This window comes from Quercus suber, unplaced genomic scaffold, assembly GCF_002906115.3.
Source record: "Quercus suber isolate HL8 unplaced genomic scaffold, Cork oak 2.0 scaffold_147, whole genome shotgun sequence".
Taxonomy (NCBI): Eukaryota; Viridiplantae; Streptophyta; class Magnoliopsida; order Fagales; family Fagaceae; genus Quercus; species Quercus suber.
The window spans coordinates 303,826-319,128 of NW_027069608.1; the positions used below are offsets into that span (position 1 = coordinate 303,826).

The 15,303-nt window shown below is 35.1% G+C and overlaps 1 protein-coding gene across 1 annotated transcript; it reads right to left on the reverse strand.

Moving 5' to 3' along the window:
* Positions 1–12,785: 12,785 nt before the first annotated feature.
* On the reverse strand, positions 12,786–14,360 carry LOC111991027 (uncharacterized). Its single transcript, XM_024022797.2, has 2 exons — positions 13,895–14,360; positions 12,786–13,309 (listed from the first exon to the last, which is right to left on the reverse strand). Exons 1-2 carry the CDS (start codon positions 14,175–14,177, stop codon positions 13,080–13,082), a joined length of 513 nt encoding a protein of 170 aa, XP_023878565.1. The 5' UTR covers positions 14,178–14,360; the 3' UTR covers positions 12,786–13,079.
* Between the last annotated feature and the right edge of the window lie 943 nt (positions 14,361–15,303).

The following is a 15,303-nucleotide window of genomic DNA, read 5'->3' on the forward strand; positions in this document are numbered from 1 at the left end:
AAAGATGTTTTGAGGAAAATGAGGGATGAAGGGTTTTATAAGCCAAGGGAAAAGAAGGAATAGTGAGCTGGCTCCAATAGTTATTGTGCATGCCCAACGGGCAGCACATTAAATGCTCCCAACTAGGGATAGCATAATGAATCTGACCTGCGGGTACTTGACCTGACCCAAATGTAGTATATTTACAAAATTGCCCTAAGTCTATATATATAGATCCTATAATCCTAACCCAAACGCTAAACTTAACCTTGCACCTTAGCCACCCCTCTATCTCAAGCTCACTCCCACTCTCACTCTCATTCTCTTTGCCGCCGGCCACCCTTTTATCTCGATCTCTCTACCACCGGCCACCCCACCCCGTCTCAAGCTCTCACTCTCACTCTCTCCGCCGCCAGCCACACCCTTCCTCGTCGTTCTCCATTTTTTTTTTTTTTTTTTTTGGTTTGTTTCCATTTTTTACTTATTTATTAATTTATAATTTTGGGTTTGTTACTTGTGAAATCAGAATCATCAACTTTCGCTTGATGTACTCTCTGAAGTGATTGCAGCACATGAGATTGCCATCTTTTTTTTTTTCTTTCTTGTGTGCTACTATAAGAAACACACACACACACACATATATATATATATATATATATTTTAATCTTTGTAAGAAACATCTATGTATTTTGGTTGGAGGCTGTTTATGAAAGAATTTACCACTCATATTCATGACTAGAATTGTTCTTCATGTACTTTGCTAAGGATACAAGGTTTACTTATTGGAATGTGTCATACTCAAAATCTTTTTTATTTCTTTTTAGAAGAATAATTATTAAGTGGAAGGGATGTAGAAACTATTAGCTATTCTTAAGGACGTAGAGACTTCTCAAATTGATATTAGTTGGTTGTAAGGGATAATCCAAGGCTGAAAATTATTTTTTAAGATTGGGCTACGGATTGGGCCTAATATGCCAAGGCAGGGCAAGTTTGGGGTAAAAAAAATCGTTTAGTAAATGGGGCGGGTGGCGTGTTGGGTTTAAAGAAACCCACCCCAAACCTACCATTCCTACTCCCCGCCCCTCCCCCCCCCCCCAACACACAAAAAAAAAAAAAAAAAAAAAAAAAACTAATATATGCATACAAAATGGTATACAAAAAAATTAAGATTTGCCCTTAAATATATATATATATATATAGATATATATTTTGTCTCTCCTCCTCTAAAATATTTAGATATTGACCTAAAAGAAAAGAAATAAATAAATAAAATTCATGCCCTTTAACTATAAAAACAAAAAAAAAAAAAAATATGGATTAAACAAAAATCACGCACAAAATAAGAAATACTTATTTTGTATGTTATACTTTGTTGATATATTTTGTAATATGAAATATTTAAGAAATACTTATTTTGTATGTAGTATTTTGTTGAATATGAAATAGTTATTTTTTATTTTCATAAATTTTTTTTCTGGTTTTAAGCTTTGTTGCCCCCCACACCCACCCCCCCCCCCCCAACTACAAATCCTGGTTTCGTCCCTGCCTACTCCTAACGGGCTGAATAGAATTGGGTTAGATGGAAAAGAAAGGAAAAAAATATACAACCCAAGAGTAATAGAGACAATCCTAAACCCAGCCCAATCTCAACTATAACACTTAGATCATTATCTTTTACTCCTATCCAATGTGGGACACAAAACACAATGCTAAGTGTTTGAAACACAACAACCCACTCCAACACCTTAATCCTTTATGATTCCCATCTTTGTAATTTGAGAAATTGAATCAGGAAAATGCAATTGAGAGTTACAACAATTAGCACCACGTATATGTAATTTATAGGTTAATACCAAGGAGTTACTAATCTAATTATATGATGCACTGTATTGTTGCATCTCCACCATAAATAAAATGCATGTCTACTTTTGGGGATAAGTGCACATACATCCATCCACAACCTCTTCATGGTTGTTTCTTTTATGATCCTTGCGCTGGCTTCTGGGACATTTGTCTGTTTTTGCTTTGTTTTGATTTAGATTCCAGCTGCTTAACCCGTGGCTTATTCATCTCCTCAAATTTCCTCCTTTCCAGTTGCTCAGAATCTAGGCTTAATTTCTTTGTCCTTTCCAAGTTTTTTCTCAGATGCTGGAGCTCTCTAATATAATAATGTGGTCTATCCATCATCAACGCAAGGAATAAGGAAAACCCTGCGCAATCCAAGGGACAAGATTTTCGCTAATAAGCTTCAAGTTTAACAAGAGAAACACAGCATAAATCTATAAACCAAAAAAAATTTCTACTTGTCTAGTAATAATTTTCAGCCTCTTCAACCATAGCTGGGGCTCAGTTCTAATATGCATTCTTTGAGGGCTTCATCTAGAGATTGTGTACACAATAAAAATCAGTCCTAATGTTTAAAAAACATTAAAAAAAAATTATAGAATTAAGAATGTTAAAGATACAAGAACATTAATAAAACAACTACAGATAAGATTTCTTAAGGTAATTAACTCTAACATAGTTCTTTAAATCTAAGATTAAAATTGTTAAAATTTTGTGGCATCATGGTATCTAATCAAACTTTATTAGTATTATTTTGGAATCTGTTTAAACTAAAAATTATATAATAAAATCTTAACTACCTATTTAATAATGAATGGTTAGGATCCTAATTCACGACAGGCACAATTTCTTGAAGATTAGAATGGAAACAAAAAACTATCAAAACTATGAGAAAAAAAAATGTTGAGGCTACAAATACAGAAATTTACCTATTAGGCACAGTTCTAGATGACGATATGCCATAAGAACCTGATTAGTTGGATTAACTATGCCAGAATCCGTTGAATGTTTCAGGATTTTCATTACACTATATATTCCACAGTCTCTCTCTCTCTCTCTCTCTCTCTCTCTCTCTCTCTCTCTCTCTCTCTCTCTCTCTCTCTCTCTCTCAATGTATAACTATTCTTTTACCATTCTGTTTTATACATCATATGGAGGTGGAAGAATTTGAACTCTAGATATATTTATGGAAATGGTTTTTTTTTTTTTTTTGAGGAAGAAGACTTCAATTTTAATTAAAACAAGGCTGTTAAATCAGCCTGTACAAATTGGAGAATATCTAGTGGTACTTCATCCATCCAGACATTTATATCGGGTGTTGAAATAGCCCTCCTAGCCAAAATGTGGGCTATATTATTTCCTGTTCGACAAACATGAGTACAGCTAAAATGAGAAAAAGCACTCGCTATTTGTAGTACATCAAAAATTAGGTGTCCGTGTAGAGCAAGAGAAGGTCCTGGGTTGGTTAGGTCCTTGTAAATGACTTCAGAATCTCCCTCAATGATGACTTGATTGATGCCAATCTCCAAGGTGAATTCAGTTGCTCTTCGTGCTGCCAAAGCTTCAACCTATGCGACTGTGGTTGGCAGAGGTATTTGCTGCGAAAGGGAGGCCAGCACTGTTCCTTCTGAGTTGCGAATGACCACACCGATTCCAGCCTTGCCTTGTTCTTTGAAAATTGCTCCATCATAGTTGACTTTGAACTTTCCAACGTCAGGTGGCTTCCATTTGGTGTGTTTTCGGTGCAACTGCTTAGGAAAAACTGGTTGGCCTGATTGGAATTCCCTCCATTCCTTTGCGAGTTGCAGAACCTGGTTCAGTGGGCACTGAGTCTCATTTATGCGCATGGGCGGCTCTACACTATTCTCAGGGGGTTCAAATGAACCCCCTGACTTCCAAAAAAAAAAAATTATATATATATTTGCACACTCTGACTTAAATTTTACACACCTTTATTACAAGTATTTCCAACTCTAAGAATAAAATGTAAGTGTTTGTGAATTGTAAGTGTCATTATTTTTTATAAATTTATATTATATGTGTGAGTGTGTCTAATATTGATTGTATGCATTACTTTTGTTATAATATTATTTGTGTGAATTATGATGTGTGTGGATGTTTGTATGTACATTATAATATAAATATATATAATTTAATAATTAGGAAATAGATATGGTTTGTTACATTTGTGTATATTGTTATCATGGTATAATAACTTTTTGTTATAAAGTTAGTAAAATTCAAGAAAAAAATGTAAAGTTAGTGATTGTTCAAGCATTTGATTAGTTAAGTAGACACTATTGTATAATTTTATGTATGAATAAGTGTGGTTGTGTGCGTCAATAATTAATACAAAGCCAATGAGTTTAGTTTAGTCATTTAGTTTAAAATATTTTTATAAAAACAATAACAAATAGATAATAAAAATTGCATAAAAATAAAAATGTTAGATAAACTTAACAAAATAAAATGATTATAGGCTCATAACTACCTGTATTGGCAATAAATACTTATAATGAACTATCATATAACAATTCAAAATTTGAATACTTGTAAAAGAAAATTGTAAAACTTCGTGTATTATTATTATTATTATTTTTTTTTTTGTCGGTAACTCAATATATTTAAGTTCTTTTTTTAATAAAATTTTTCAATGAACTCCCTAAACAAAATTCCTAGAGCCGCCACTGTTTATGCGAGCCTTATTTCTACGATTCCATAGTGTCCACGTCGTGTAGGCCAGCAATGAAGGGTCTTTGTCTTCCTCTAATGCACGATTGAAAATCTCCATTGTCGTCTTCCCTTGCATCGTAGACAGCCAATGCCACTGTTGATCTGCTGCCCAAACACCTGCACATCAGAACAAAAAAATAATGCATACGAGCAGTCCTCTGTTTGGACCTTGCACTGATCACACACTGCATCAGTTGTGATTTTTCTTCGATGCAGGTTTCCTTTGGTTGGGAGTGCTTCTCTATAGCAATGCCAAACAAAATTTTTGATCTTGTTGGGGATATCCATCTTCCACAGTTTTTTCCAGCAACCAAGGGAGTGCGATGAGGATTGTTAAGTGGGTTGGCTTGTGCTATTCTCTTCAAAACAGAACCTGTACCCTGAGTTCAGTGTACTGTCCATTAGGTGTGAAAGGCCAAACCAGAGTGTCACTTTGAGTATAGGAGCTCAGATGAACGTTTTTTTTTTTTTTTAATTTTTTTTTTATGATTTCTACCTCTGTGTCTTTAAAGCAGTGATCAATAACTTCTTCCCCCATCTTCAGGTGGATTGATTAATCAGGACTTCCACAGCTAAATTTTGTTGTCCAAATATCATTGGGGAAGTGACTTTTGGTTGGATTCTTGTTGGCAGCCAATTATCACCCCAAATTTTTATTTGCTTCCCATCTCCTACTCTCCATAAAGCCCCCTTCAAAATTAGCTCTCTTCCTTTTAGATTGCTCTTCCAAGCATATGAGGTAGAGGCAGAATCTTTCGCATCCAATATTGTGCCATTGGGGAAAATCTTGCCTTAAAAACTCTAAACAAAAGAGAGTTATCATCATGGAGCAATCTCCAAGAAAGATTTGCCAACATTGCATCATTCAACATGGTAAGATCCTCAAAACCCATTCCTCCCCAATCTTTGTGCTTACACATATCCTCCCATTTCACCCAATGAACTTTCCTCCGGTCATCCCTTTGCCCCACCAAAACTTTCGAACAAGGGTTTCAATCTCATGGAACAAAGTGATCGGCAGTTTGAAATAGCTCATAGCATACGTGGGTATGACTTGAATAACATATTTAATGAGGACCATCCTCCCGGCTTGTGATAACACCTTCCCTTCCCATCCTTGTAGCCTCTTCCACACCTTTTGTTTTAATTGATCAAAGCTTGCTCTCTTATTTCTCCCAACCAAAGCCGGGACTCCCAAATAAGCTTCATATTGCTTCAATTCGGTTACTCCAAGTTATGCCATGATCTCAAATTGCATGTCCAAAGGGGTGGATTTGCTAAAGAAGAGTGTTGTCTTCTCCTTGTTTAATTTTTGGCCTAAGAGATTTTCATAGGTTGATAGAATTTCAAGAACCTTTTGACACTCACTTCTAGTAGCCCTGCGAAAAAGGAGGCTATCATCTGCAAAAAGTAAGTGCATTAGTTTCTGGCCATTCCTACATATGGATATCCCTTTAATTTCCCTATTATTTGCAGCAGTCTAGATGAGCCTGTGAAGGCCCTCTGAACACAATAGAAAGAGGTATAGGAAAGGGGGTCTCCTTGACGGATACCCCTTGTAGGTACAATGTGTCCCTGTGGTTCACCATTTATTAACAAGGAATAGGAAACAAGGGTGATGCAAGCCATAACAAGAGCAACCCATTTTTCATTGAAACCCATTTGCCTCATAATATCTTTAAGGAAGGACCATTCCACCCGGTCATAAGCTTTACTCATATCAAGCTTAAGGGCCATAAAACCTGTGGATCATGAGTTATGATTTTTCATATAATGTAAGGTTTCAAAAGCAACCAAGATGTTATCTGTAGTCAATCTACCCTTGAGGAAAGCACTTTGATGTTCCAAAATAATAAGAGGTAAAACTCTTTCAGTCTATTTGCAAGGACTTTTGAAAAAATCTTGTAAAGCACATTGCACAGACTAATGGGTCTGAATTCAAAGACTTTTTCTGGGTTTTTTATTTTAGGGATCAAAGTAAAAAAAGTATGGTTAAGAGTTGAAGGCAATGAACCAGAATTTAAGTAATTCAAAACTGTGGTTGTGACATCACCTTTAACCNAATTCCATAGAATCCACCCTCGTATCTTCTGTTTCCTTATTTGGTCGTGTTCCCATCGTCGCCATAGAGACTGGTATTGGTCTCTGTTTTGCCGCCCTTGTCCGCCATGTAGAAATGTTTTCCTCTCAATCCTTACAATAACTTGAAAATCGTATCACTCTATTATTGGTGGGTGCATTTGGTGGGGCACAAAGCCATGAGCCATACTACTGAGATGATAACTGTAGAGTGCCCTTGCTCTGGATCCAAATGTCACAATCCTTATTCCCATGATCAAAACATCCGCACCAGTAACAGATGTTCAGCAGACACTCATATTTGAAGCTAACCCAAATTTTTTCCCCATCCTCAAGTTTAATGACTCTACCTCTGCATAAAGGTTGGTAAATATCCAGGGCAACTCTTACCCTCATAAAGTTCCCTCCCCACACCTCAGAGTTCTCTGTAGAGCGATGAACTTGACTGATGGACTCACAAATATCTTCGACCACTGATCTGTTCTTGTATCTAATAGGGATATTATGAACTTGGACCCAAAAAGAAACCTTGTCGAAACTAAGTTCCTCAATCGAGGAGTTTCTGTCAAATCTCTGAGTTACCACCAGTGACTTATCGAAGCTCCACGGTTCATTTGATAGGATTCTATCCACGTCCTCTTCATTATCAAACACCAAAAGGAACTTATGGTCCCCTTCTCTTTGGATCTTGAAACTGTTTTTCGACCTCCAAAGTGGCTTAAAAGTCCTAGCTACGGCTTCCATGTTTAAAGCCCGTCGCGTTAAGAAAAACGCTGCAATGATATACTCCTTGGATTGACAATCTTTCTTGATGTAGAGATCATCTCCTTCCCTCTCCGAGAGGGAGAGACAATTCCATTGTTTTGTAAGATCATCCATGGCTAAAAAAAAAAAAAAAAAAAAAAAAAAAAAAAAAAAAAAAAAAGAAGAAGAAGAAGAAGAAGAAGATTCTGACAATAGGAAATATTAGAACAAGAGTGTTTCCCCACCCCACAAAGAAAAAACTCATTAGCCCACACGTAACGTTGTTACTGAGGGAAAAAACAAGCCTTACAAGAAGGAACTAAAATTCTACTACCTAGAAAGAGTTGGAGGAGAGACCAACTTTCCTAGCGATAGAGAAACTATGAGCATTCCTTTGTGGACAATATTGAAATGGTTAAGAAGTGTAAACCAGTTAAGTTATAAAACTCTTGAGTACTTTTACCAATTTTATAGGCATAGAGAAAAAAGCCTTTTTTTTTTTTTTTTTAAATAACCAAGTGTTTTACCAACTTTAATATAATTTTGTTAAATTAATATAATTGAATTTGGGTTTGCCCTACGTTAGCCCTTCGGTTCAGCACCATTTAAAAAAAAAAAAAGGAATATATTAAACAAAAAGAAAATAGAAGGCTCAAGAGAAACTGACCCATCACACTATTTATCAAAAACTTTAAAGAGGGTACGGAGTATGTGTGAGTGGACCAGTAGAAAATAGGGGGAAAAAAATCCAAGCCCACAAAAGAAGAAAGCAAGGTCCGACTATATGTCCTTTAGAGCATTCTCATCAAGGATTTCAAAAAATTTAGCATTTCAAAAGTCTACTTTATTTATTTTAATAGCTCACTTTACAATACACCCAACATCAAAGGTTTTATATTTTTTACCAATATTTTTATTATTTTATAATTATTTTTATTCTCAATCTCATCTTTTTTACTACCCACAAATCCATAGCCACTACCCACACCCACTGCTACTAGCCACCACCACCCACACTCACATCCACTGCCACCACCACCCAACCCCCAACCACCAAAATCACAAACAAAAATAAACCCACAATCACCACCAGCCAACCCAACCCATAACAAATCCAACCCAACAAACCCATAGTCACCACCAGCCACCATCACCCACCCACCTACCACCACCCACCCACCTACCACCACTATAAACCCCAACCCAAAATCAACTCACCACTAGTCACTACCACTACAAACTGCACCCACCCAGCATTATCCACCAAAAACCAAAACCCACTCACCCACCCACCTACCACCACCATAAACCCCAACCCAAAATCAACCCACCACTAGCCACCACCACCATAAACCATACCCACCCACAACTAAACAAAACAAAACCACAGCCTAGCCACCACCTTCAACCTTCCTCCTCCAAATCACAAAACAACTACCATCACAAACACAAAAGCTAGCCATCACAAAATTTCAGCCACTACCAAATCTGATCCACCACCAAAATGTGACCAATGACCTGTCATGACCAGGCAACCCATAGTGCCACCAGCACACTATGACTCATCCATGGGAAACTAGTGAGAGAGAGAGGGACAAGCAAGAGAAGGCAAGGGTGAGAGGGCTGGAGAGAGGAAGAAGGAGAGAGAACCAATGAGAAAGAAAAAAAGAGAGAGAGAAGTGGGAGACCGGCAAAAGAGGGAAGAAAATGAGAAAGAAGGTGAGAAGAAAAGATGAATAGCGAGAGAGAGAAAAGATATTTTAATTAAAGTAGTATTATAATATTATTATATTTATAAGATTTGAGCTACAGTGGACTGTCATAGATAGTAGTTCACTGTAGCTTAGATGCTAATAATTTTAAGAATAACATCTTTGTTGTAGTATGCTTTTTTGAAATAAGATGCTAAAAAATAGTATTTTTGGCTTTTGAGATACTTGATGAGAATGCTCTTACAAGGCTATTTCCTAAAATGAAGAATTATATAATAATTTTGGATTGTTTTCATTATTTTTCTAAAATGAAAACCTTTTATTTTATTTTTTAATTGGAGAATTAGAGATATAGACAATATTTTTTTAAGAAGAAATGGCAATTGCGAATTTCTTTGTTAGGAGTTACCTATCCATATTGCATTTGTTATCTATAAGGAAAAACCTGTTTTTTTCTTTAGGCTGTACTATTTTTTTTTTATTTTTCTTATATACATTGACTTGTATATGTTGAGGAACGTAAAATGATGTTTATTATTTAAATTGATTAAATTTTATATATTTCTTAATTTTTAAAATTTTTAGTGTATACAAATTAGCCATGTAATATATAAATCATTTAACAAAATATCTGGATATAAAATGTTTAAAAATACTAATTGTGATTAACATTTTTTAAAAGATAATTCATGGTTTACATACTAATTCAATGAATTTTTTTTTTTTTTTTAAATTTTGTAAAGATTAATGTGGGATGGAGGATTAGAATGCGACATAGAGCCCAAGGGCCCAATTCAAGGATGGAAAAGGGCCCATTTGCACACTAATTTGGGCCAAACACGCGGATAAAAGTCCAAGGAGGGAAAACGTAGACACCCATCGTCCGAGGAGCCCAAAGAGCAAGTACTACTCGAGAATTTTTCAGCTAGCCACTTGCACGAAAAGATAGGATATCGAGGAAGACAATAGAGACGTGCAAGTAAAGAAGAAAGGAAGTATCTGGGTAAAATAGTCATCACCTCCGCACTCAATGCATTGTACCAACTCAACTGGCCACATTAATGAAAGAATGACCCCTAAATAGTAATCTCATAGCTCACAGCATATTCTACCACCTCTAGTAGAGTCTTCATGGGACAAGCATCTAAATTAATACCTTGAGATGTACAAGTGGAGAGCTCAAATGCATTGGGAGGGACTATATAAGGAAAAATAATCCCTCCAAGAAGAGGATGAATGATTGAGAAAGGATTAGAAGTGATAGAATATCATCTTGTATCAAACACTTAAGCACTTCTTTTATGAACATTGCCTCCTCGACCAAAACCGAGTATATGTTTTATCCATATTTCGTACTTCTTTTTGTTACTTTATAAGCCTTAACTCCACTGACTTCATAACTGGATCATAGCAAAGTTTTGAAGTTGACATTGCAAGCCTATCCTCTAACAAATTAGTTGCACTGGGCCTAAAATATGTAACTCCATTGTTCTAAGTGGGCCTAGCAATTTTGGGCTCTTACAACTAACATGACTGAAATATTTGTGTTATACATATATAAAAGAAAATAATATATGTTAGATCTTGTTACAGAAATACTTTGTGTGTAATATCTTCGGTCCCTGAAAAAAATTCATGTCTTCATAACTTACTATAACAACATCAATTTTTTGCAATTAATACCTTAAAAATCAGATATCTGAATAATGGATTATGTTTATTAAAAAATGAAGGAAAATTAAAAAAAAAAAAAAAAAAAAATTCTTTTATCGAGTCTTTCCTTTCATGCAAGGTGAATGCACAAGTAGCCATCACTCACTCAATTACCCTGCCAAATTTCTACAATTATTATTTCTTGTTCCTTACCAAATATAGATTACTTGTCCCTTGCGTTTGCTTAAAAAGGAAAGGCATGAAGGACATGCATTTGAAAATTTAATCATTGGTGCCAATCATAGATAATTTTGGCATGTTATCTTGGCAATATTATTTTGTAAAACAAGGGAGTTATGGGAAAATTAAAATAAAATAAAATAAAATTCTTACTTGGTTTTACACGAGGAACAATAATATGACAACTTTTGAAATTGTGAGCATATTGACAAGTCTATGTACGGTATGTAAATATGAGTAAGGTGAGCATATTGCTGTAAAGGAAGCATTGGAATGTTTACACGAAAAAAAAAAAAAAAAAAAAAATTCTTTTATCGAGTCTTTCCTTTCATGCAAGGTGAATGCACAAGTAGCCATCACTCACTCAATTACCCTGCCAAATTTCTACAATTATTATTTCTTGTTCCTTACCAAATATAGATTACTTGTCCCTTGCGTTTGCTTAAGAAGGAAAGGCATGAAGGACATGCATTTGAAAATTTAATCATTGGTGCCAATCATAGATAATTTTGGCATGTTATCTTGGCAATATTATTTTGTAAAACAAGGGAGTTATGGGAAAATTAAAATAAAATAAAATAAAATTCTTACTTGGTTTTACACGAGGAACAATAATATGACAACTTTTGAAATTGTGAGCATATTGACAAGTCTATGTACGGTATGTAAATATGAGTAAGGTGAGCATATTGCTGTAAAGGAAGCATTGGAATGTTTACACGCCTATATAAATAATAAACTCGGAGGTTTACAGCCATTTCCATTATAGAAGAAAGTGATTTCTTGAGAGAGAATAAGAAAGAGAGATGGAACACCTATCAATTGTGAAATTCTTCTTGCTTATGACTGGATATCCATTGTTTAAAATGATTTTTGGACGTCAAGATTTTTGCATTGGCAGTCAAGGTCAAGGCCGAAAGAGGCGATCGATATTCATGGTAGAGTTTCAAGAGAAGTTCCTCTAACTCTGGTTGTATGTTAATATTAGGTATGTGAAAAGTTCAAGACTGTTTCATGGAAGTTGTATATTTGTTATTGTTAAATTAAATCAATTCATAAAATTTTATTGGACACAATCCTTTATTTCCCTTGAGTTATCATTATTTACTCCTTGTATCTAATCAGTATAATTATATCTGTTTTGAAGGTGGGTGGAAGGTGCATCTGCTGAGAGTAGATACAACTTAGAGGAGCAAGCGTGAATTGAACAATCTTCCCTTACTATATAATATACATTGGTTATATGTGACTGCATTAATAAATAAAATGGATTTCTTTGATTGAATTATTGTATTTTATTATTTTTATTTGCTTTGTCGTTTCATAACTAAAGGAACCGCCTAAATGGTTGAAATATTCAGACGGTCCATACCTTCCTTTTAGACTAAATAAAGTATGCTAATATGCATTTTTGGACAAAAGATAAGAGAATTGATGATTCTGTTCCAAAAGAAAAAGGAAAAATAAAGGGTTACTTTACTTCTGTTCTGATCTGGGGTTCATGTGTTGAATTATACCCTAGCCTTACATTATGAGGTAAATTAATATAGATGTTCAAGTAGATCATAGTTGTCTTGGGAATCAAGATCTTCAATGGTCCACTCGGAATGATCATTTTGCACAATCACCTTCCCTTGAAAATTAATTTGATTAATTAAGTCAATGTCAACCGGTTAAGCAAACAGGCTGTTGATTGAATTTTGGAGTGGCCCTTCCTAACCATAGTACGTAATTGTGAAACCTCTCTTCACAGGACAGGAGAAAATCACAAGATTATAGGAGCACCTTAGTACTTTATAATTCCCATCTTTGTAATTTGAGAAATTGAAACAGGAAAATGCAATTGAGAGTTACGACAATTAGCACCACGTATATGTAATTTACAGGTGACCCAATACCAACGAGTTATTAATCTAATACATATGATGCACAACATTGTTGCATCTCTGTAATAAATAAAATAGATGCCTTTTTTTTTTTTTGGGGAGGGGGGATAAGTAAATATACATAGATGCACATTGGGTCTTAATGAGAGATATATTACACTTCAAGCAAACTATGAGGCCCTCCACTACCTCTTCATGAGTGTTTCTTTTATGATCCTTGCGCTGGCTTTTGGGACATTTGTCTATTTTGACTTTGTTTTGATTCAGATTCCAGCTGCTTAACCTGTGGCTTATTCGCCTCCTCAAATTTCCTCATTTCCAGTTGCTCAGAATCCTGGCTTAATTTCTTTGTCATTTCCAAGTTTTTTCTCAGATGCTGGAGCTCTCTAATATAATAATGTAGTCTGTCTATCATCAACGCAAGGAATAAGGAAAACCCTGCACAATCCAAGGGACAAGATTCTCACTAATAAGCTTCAAGTTTAACAAGAGAAACACAGCATAAATCTATAAACCAAAAAAATTTCTACTTGTCTAGACTCTAGTAATAATTTTAAGCCTCTTCAACCATAGCTGGGACTCGGTTCTAATATGCATTCTTTGAGGTTTTCATCTTGAGATAGCGTACACAGTAAAAATTAGTCCTAATGTTTAAAAAAACAAGAACAAATGATAGAATTAAGAATGCTAAAGATACAAGAACATTAATAAAACAACTACAGATAAGATTTCTTAAGGTAATTAACCCTAACATAGAGTTCTTAAAATCTAAGACTAAAATTGTTAAAATTTTGTCATATCATAGTATCTAAACAAACATTTATTAGTATTATTTTGGAATCTATTTAAGCTAAAAATTATATAATAAAATCTTTACTACCTATTTAATAATGAATGGTTAGGAATTAGGATCCTAATTCACAACAGGCACAATTTCCCGAAGATTAGAATTGAATGGAAATTAACAAAAAACCATCAAAACTAATGAAAAAAAATGTTGAGGCTACAAATACAGATATTTACCTATAAGACACGCTTCTAGATGACGATATGCCATAAGAACCTGATCAGTTGGATTAACTATGCCAGAATCCGTAGAACGTTTCTGGATTTTCATTAAACTATATATGCTAGACCCAAACACCACCACCAGTGTCCCTCCCACACTCTTTGTCACCAAAGGACCCCTTCCCTGCTTCAACTGGTCCAAACCCATGATCACTAGCTTCCTTAGCGGGGTCCAAAACAAAAGGGTCATAATGAGTGCCATTTCCGCCAGTACAATTGTAAACAAAAGTTGAATCATCTTTGCTAATTTTTCACCAAAAGATTTTACTTCTTTTTGCAGAAATGATGGTTGATTTTGTATGATGAAGTAGATGACCCAAAAGTGAGCCTATATCACGTGTGATGTTATGGTACTTTTGGTATCTACTTCTACAATTCACATGGTTCAATCCAAGAATATATACTTTCCATGACCATAGGGCTAGGAGGCACAGAATAGTTTAAAAGTGAGAAATCAACGTCAAACATGCTTTATTTGTATTTCCTAGGGAGTAATGCGGACAACAACTTTTGTTATAACTTGCTTATATGGCAAGTCGTGAGTGGTAAGATTGTGGACCCACCACTTTTACTCCACCACTCATAACTTGCTATGTGAGCAAGTTGTGGCAAACATTGTGGTTTTAACATTTTCTATTTCCTAAATATGTGTTTGATTCAAATATTATATTCTTTGCCCTATGTATACTCATTTCTTTTAAGACTTTTTTCTTATTCCTTTGTGTTTTGCTAGTGAGGCAATGGCTTGCTTAATTTATAGGTCAACTTCTCTTCATGCAAGTATATAAACTTTCCATTCAGGAAAATAAAAGCACATAAACTTTCTATGTAAACAAAATTAAGAAGGTTGTTAGATTCTAAAGACTTAGGATTTGATATATTTAGAACTCTAATATGTAATGTTGACAAACCATGATCAAAACAATATGTTTAGTCTTGTTTAGGCTTGCTCAAAGTTATATATTTTATGTAAAGTTGGAATCGAGAGGCTGCAGATGTATTGGTGCATTTCGACCTGGCTCGATCGATCGAAAGTTAGACTCGATCGATCGAAAGTCGGCCAGAATGTTTTTTTTGCAGAATTTCTAACACAGCCCAAGCCTATTAAGGATTAGGGGTTCCAGATCTAATTCTCCTAGTATATAAAGAAAACCCTAGCCACGTTTTGGAGGGCAGTCCTTGTTGCTCATATTGCTGTTTTGTGTAAATCTCTTAAGGGTGTCAATGTTCGACCCAACCCGCAAACACGACACGAACCCGACACGGGTTTTTTCGGGTTAGGGTTGGGCCTTAATGGGTTTGGGTCATAAACGGGTCGACTAAAAAACGACACGATAAGAAACGTGTCATAAGTGAGTCAACCC

Coding starts and splice junctions, on each gene's coding strand:
- LOC111991027 (XM_024022797.2), bottom strand. CDS start 14,177: ATGATTCAACTTTTGTTTACAATTGTACTGGCGGAAATGGCACTCATT. Junction 13,310..13,894: donor TCTAGAAGCGTGTCTTATAG/GTAAATATCTGT, acceptor TGGATTGTGCAG/GGTTTTCCTTATTCCTTGCG.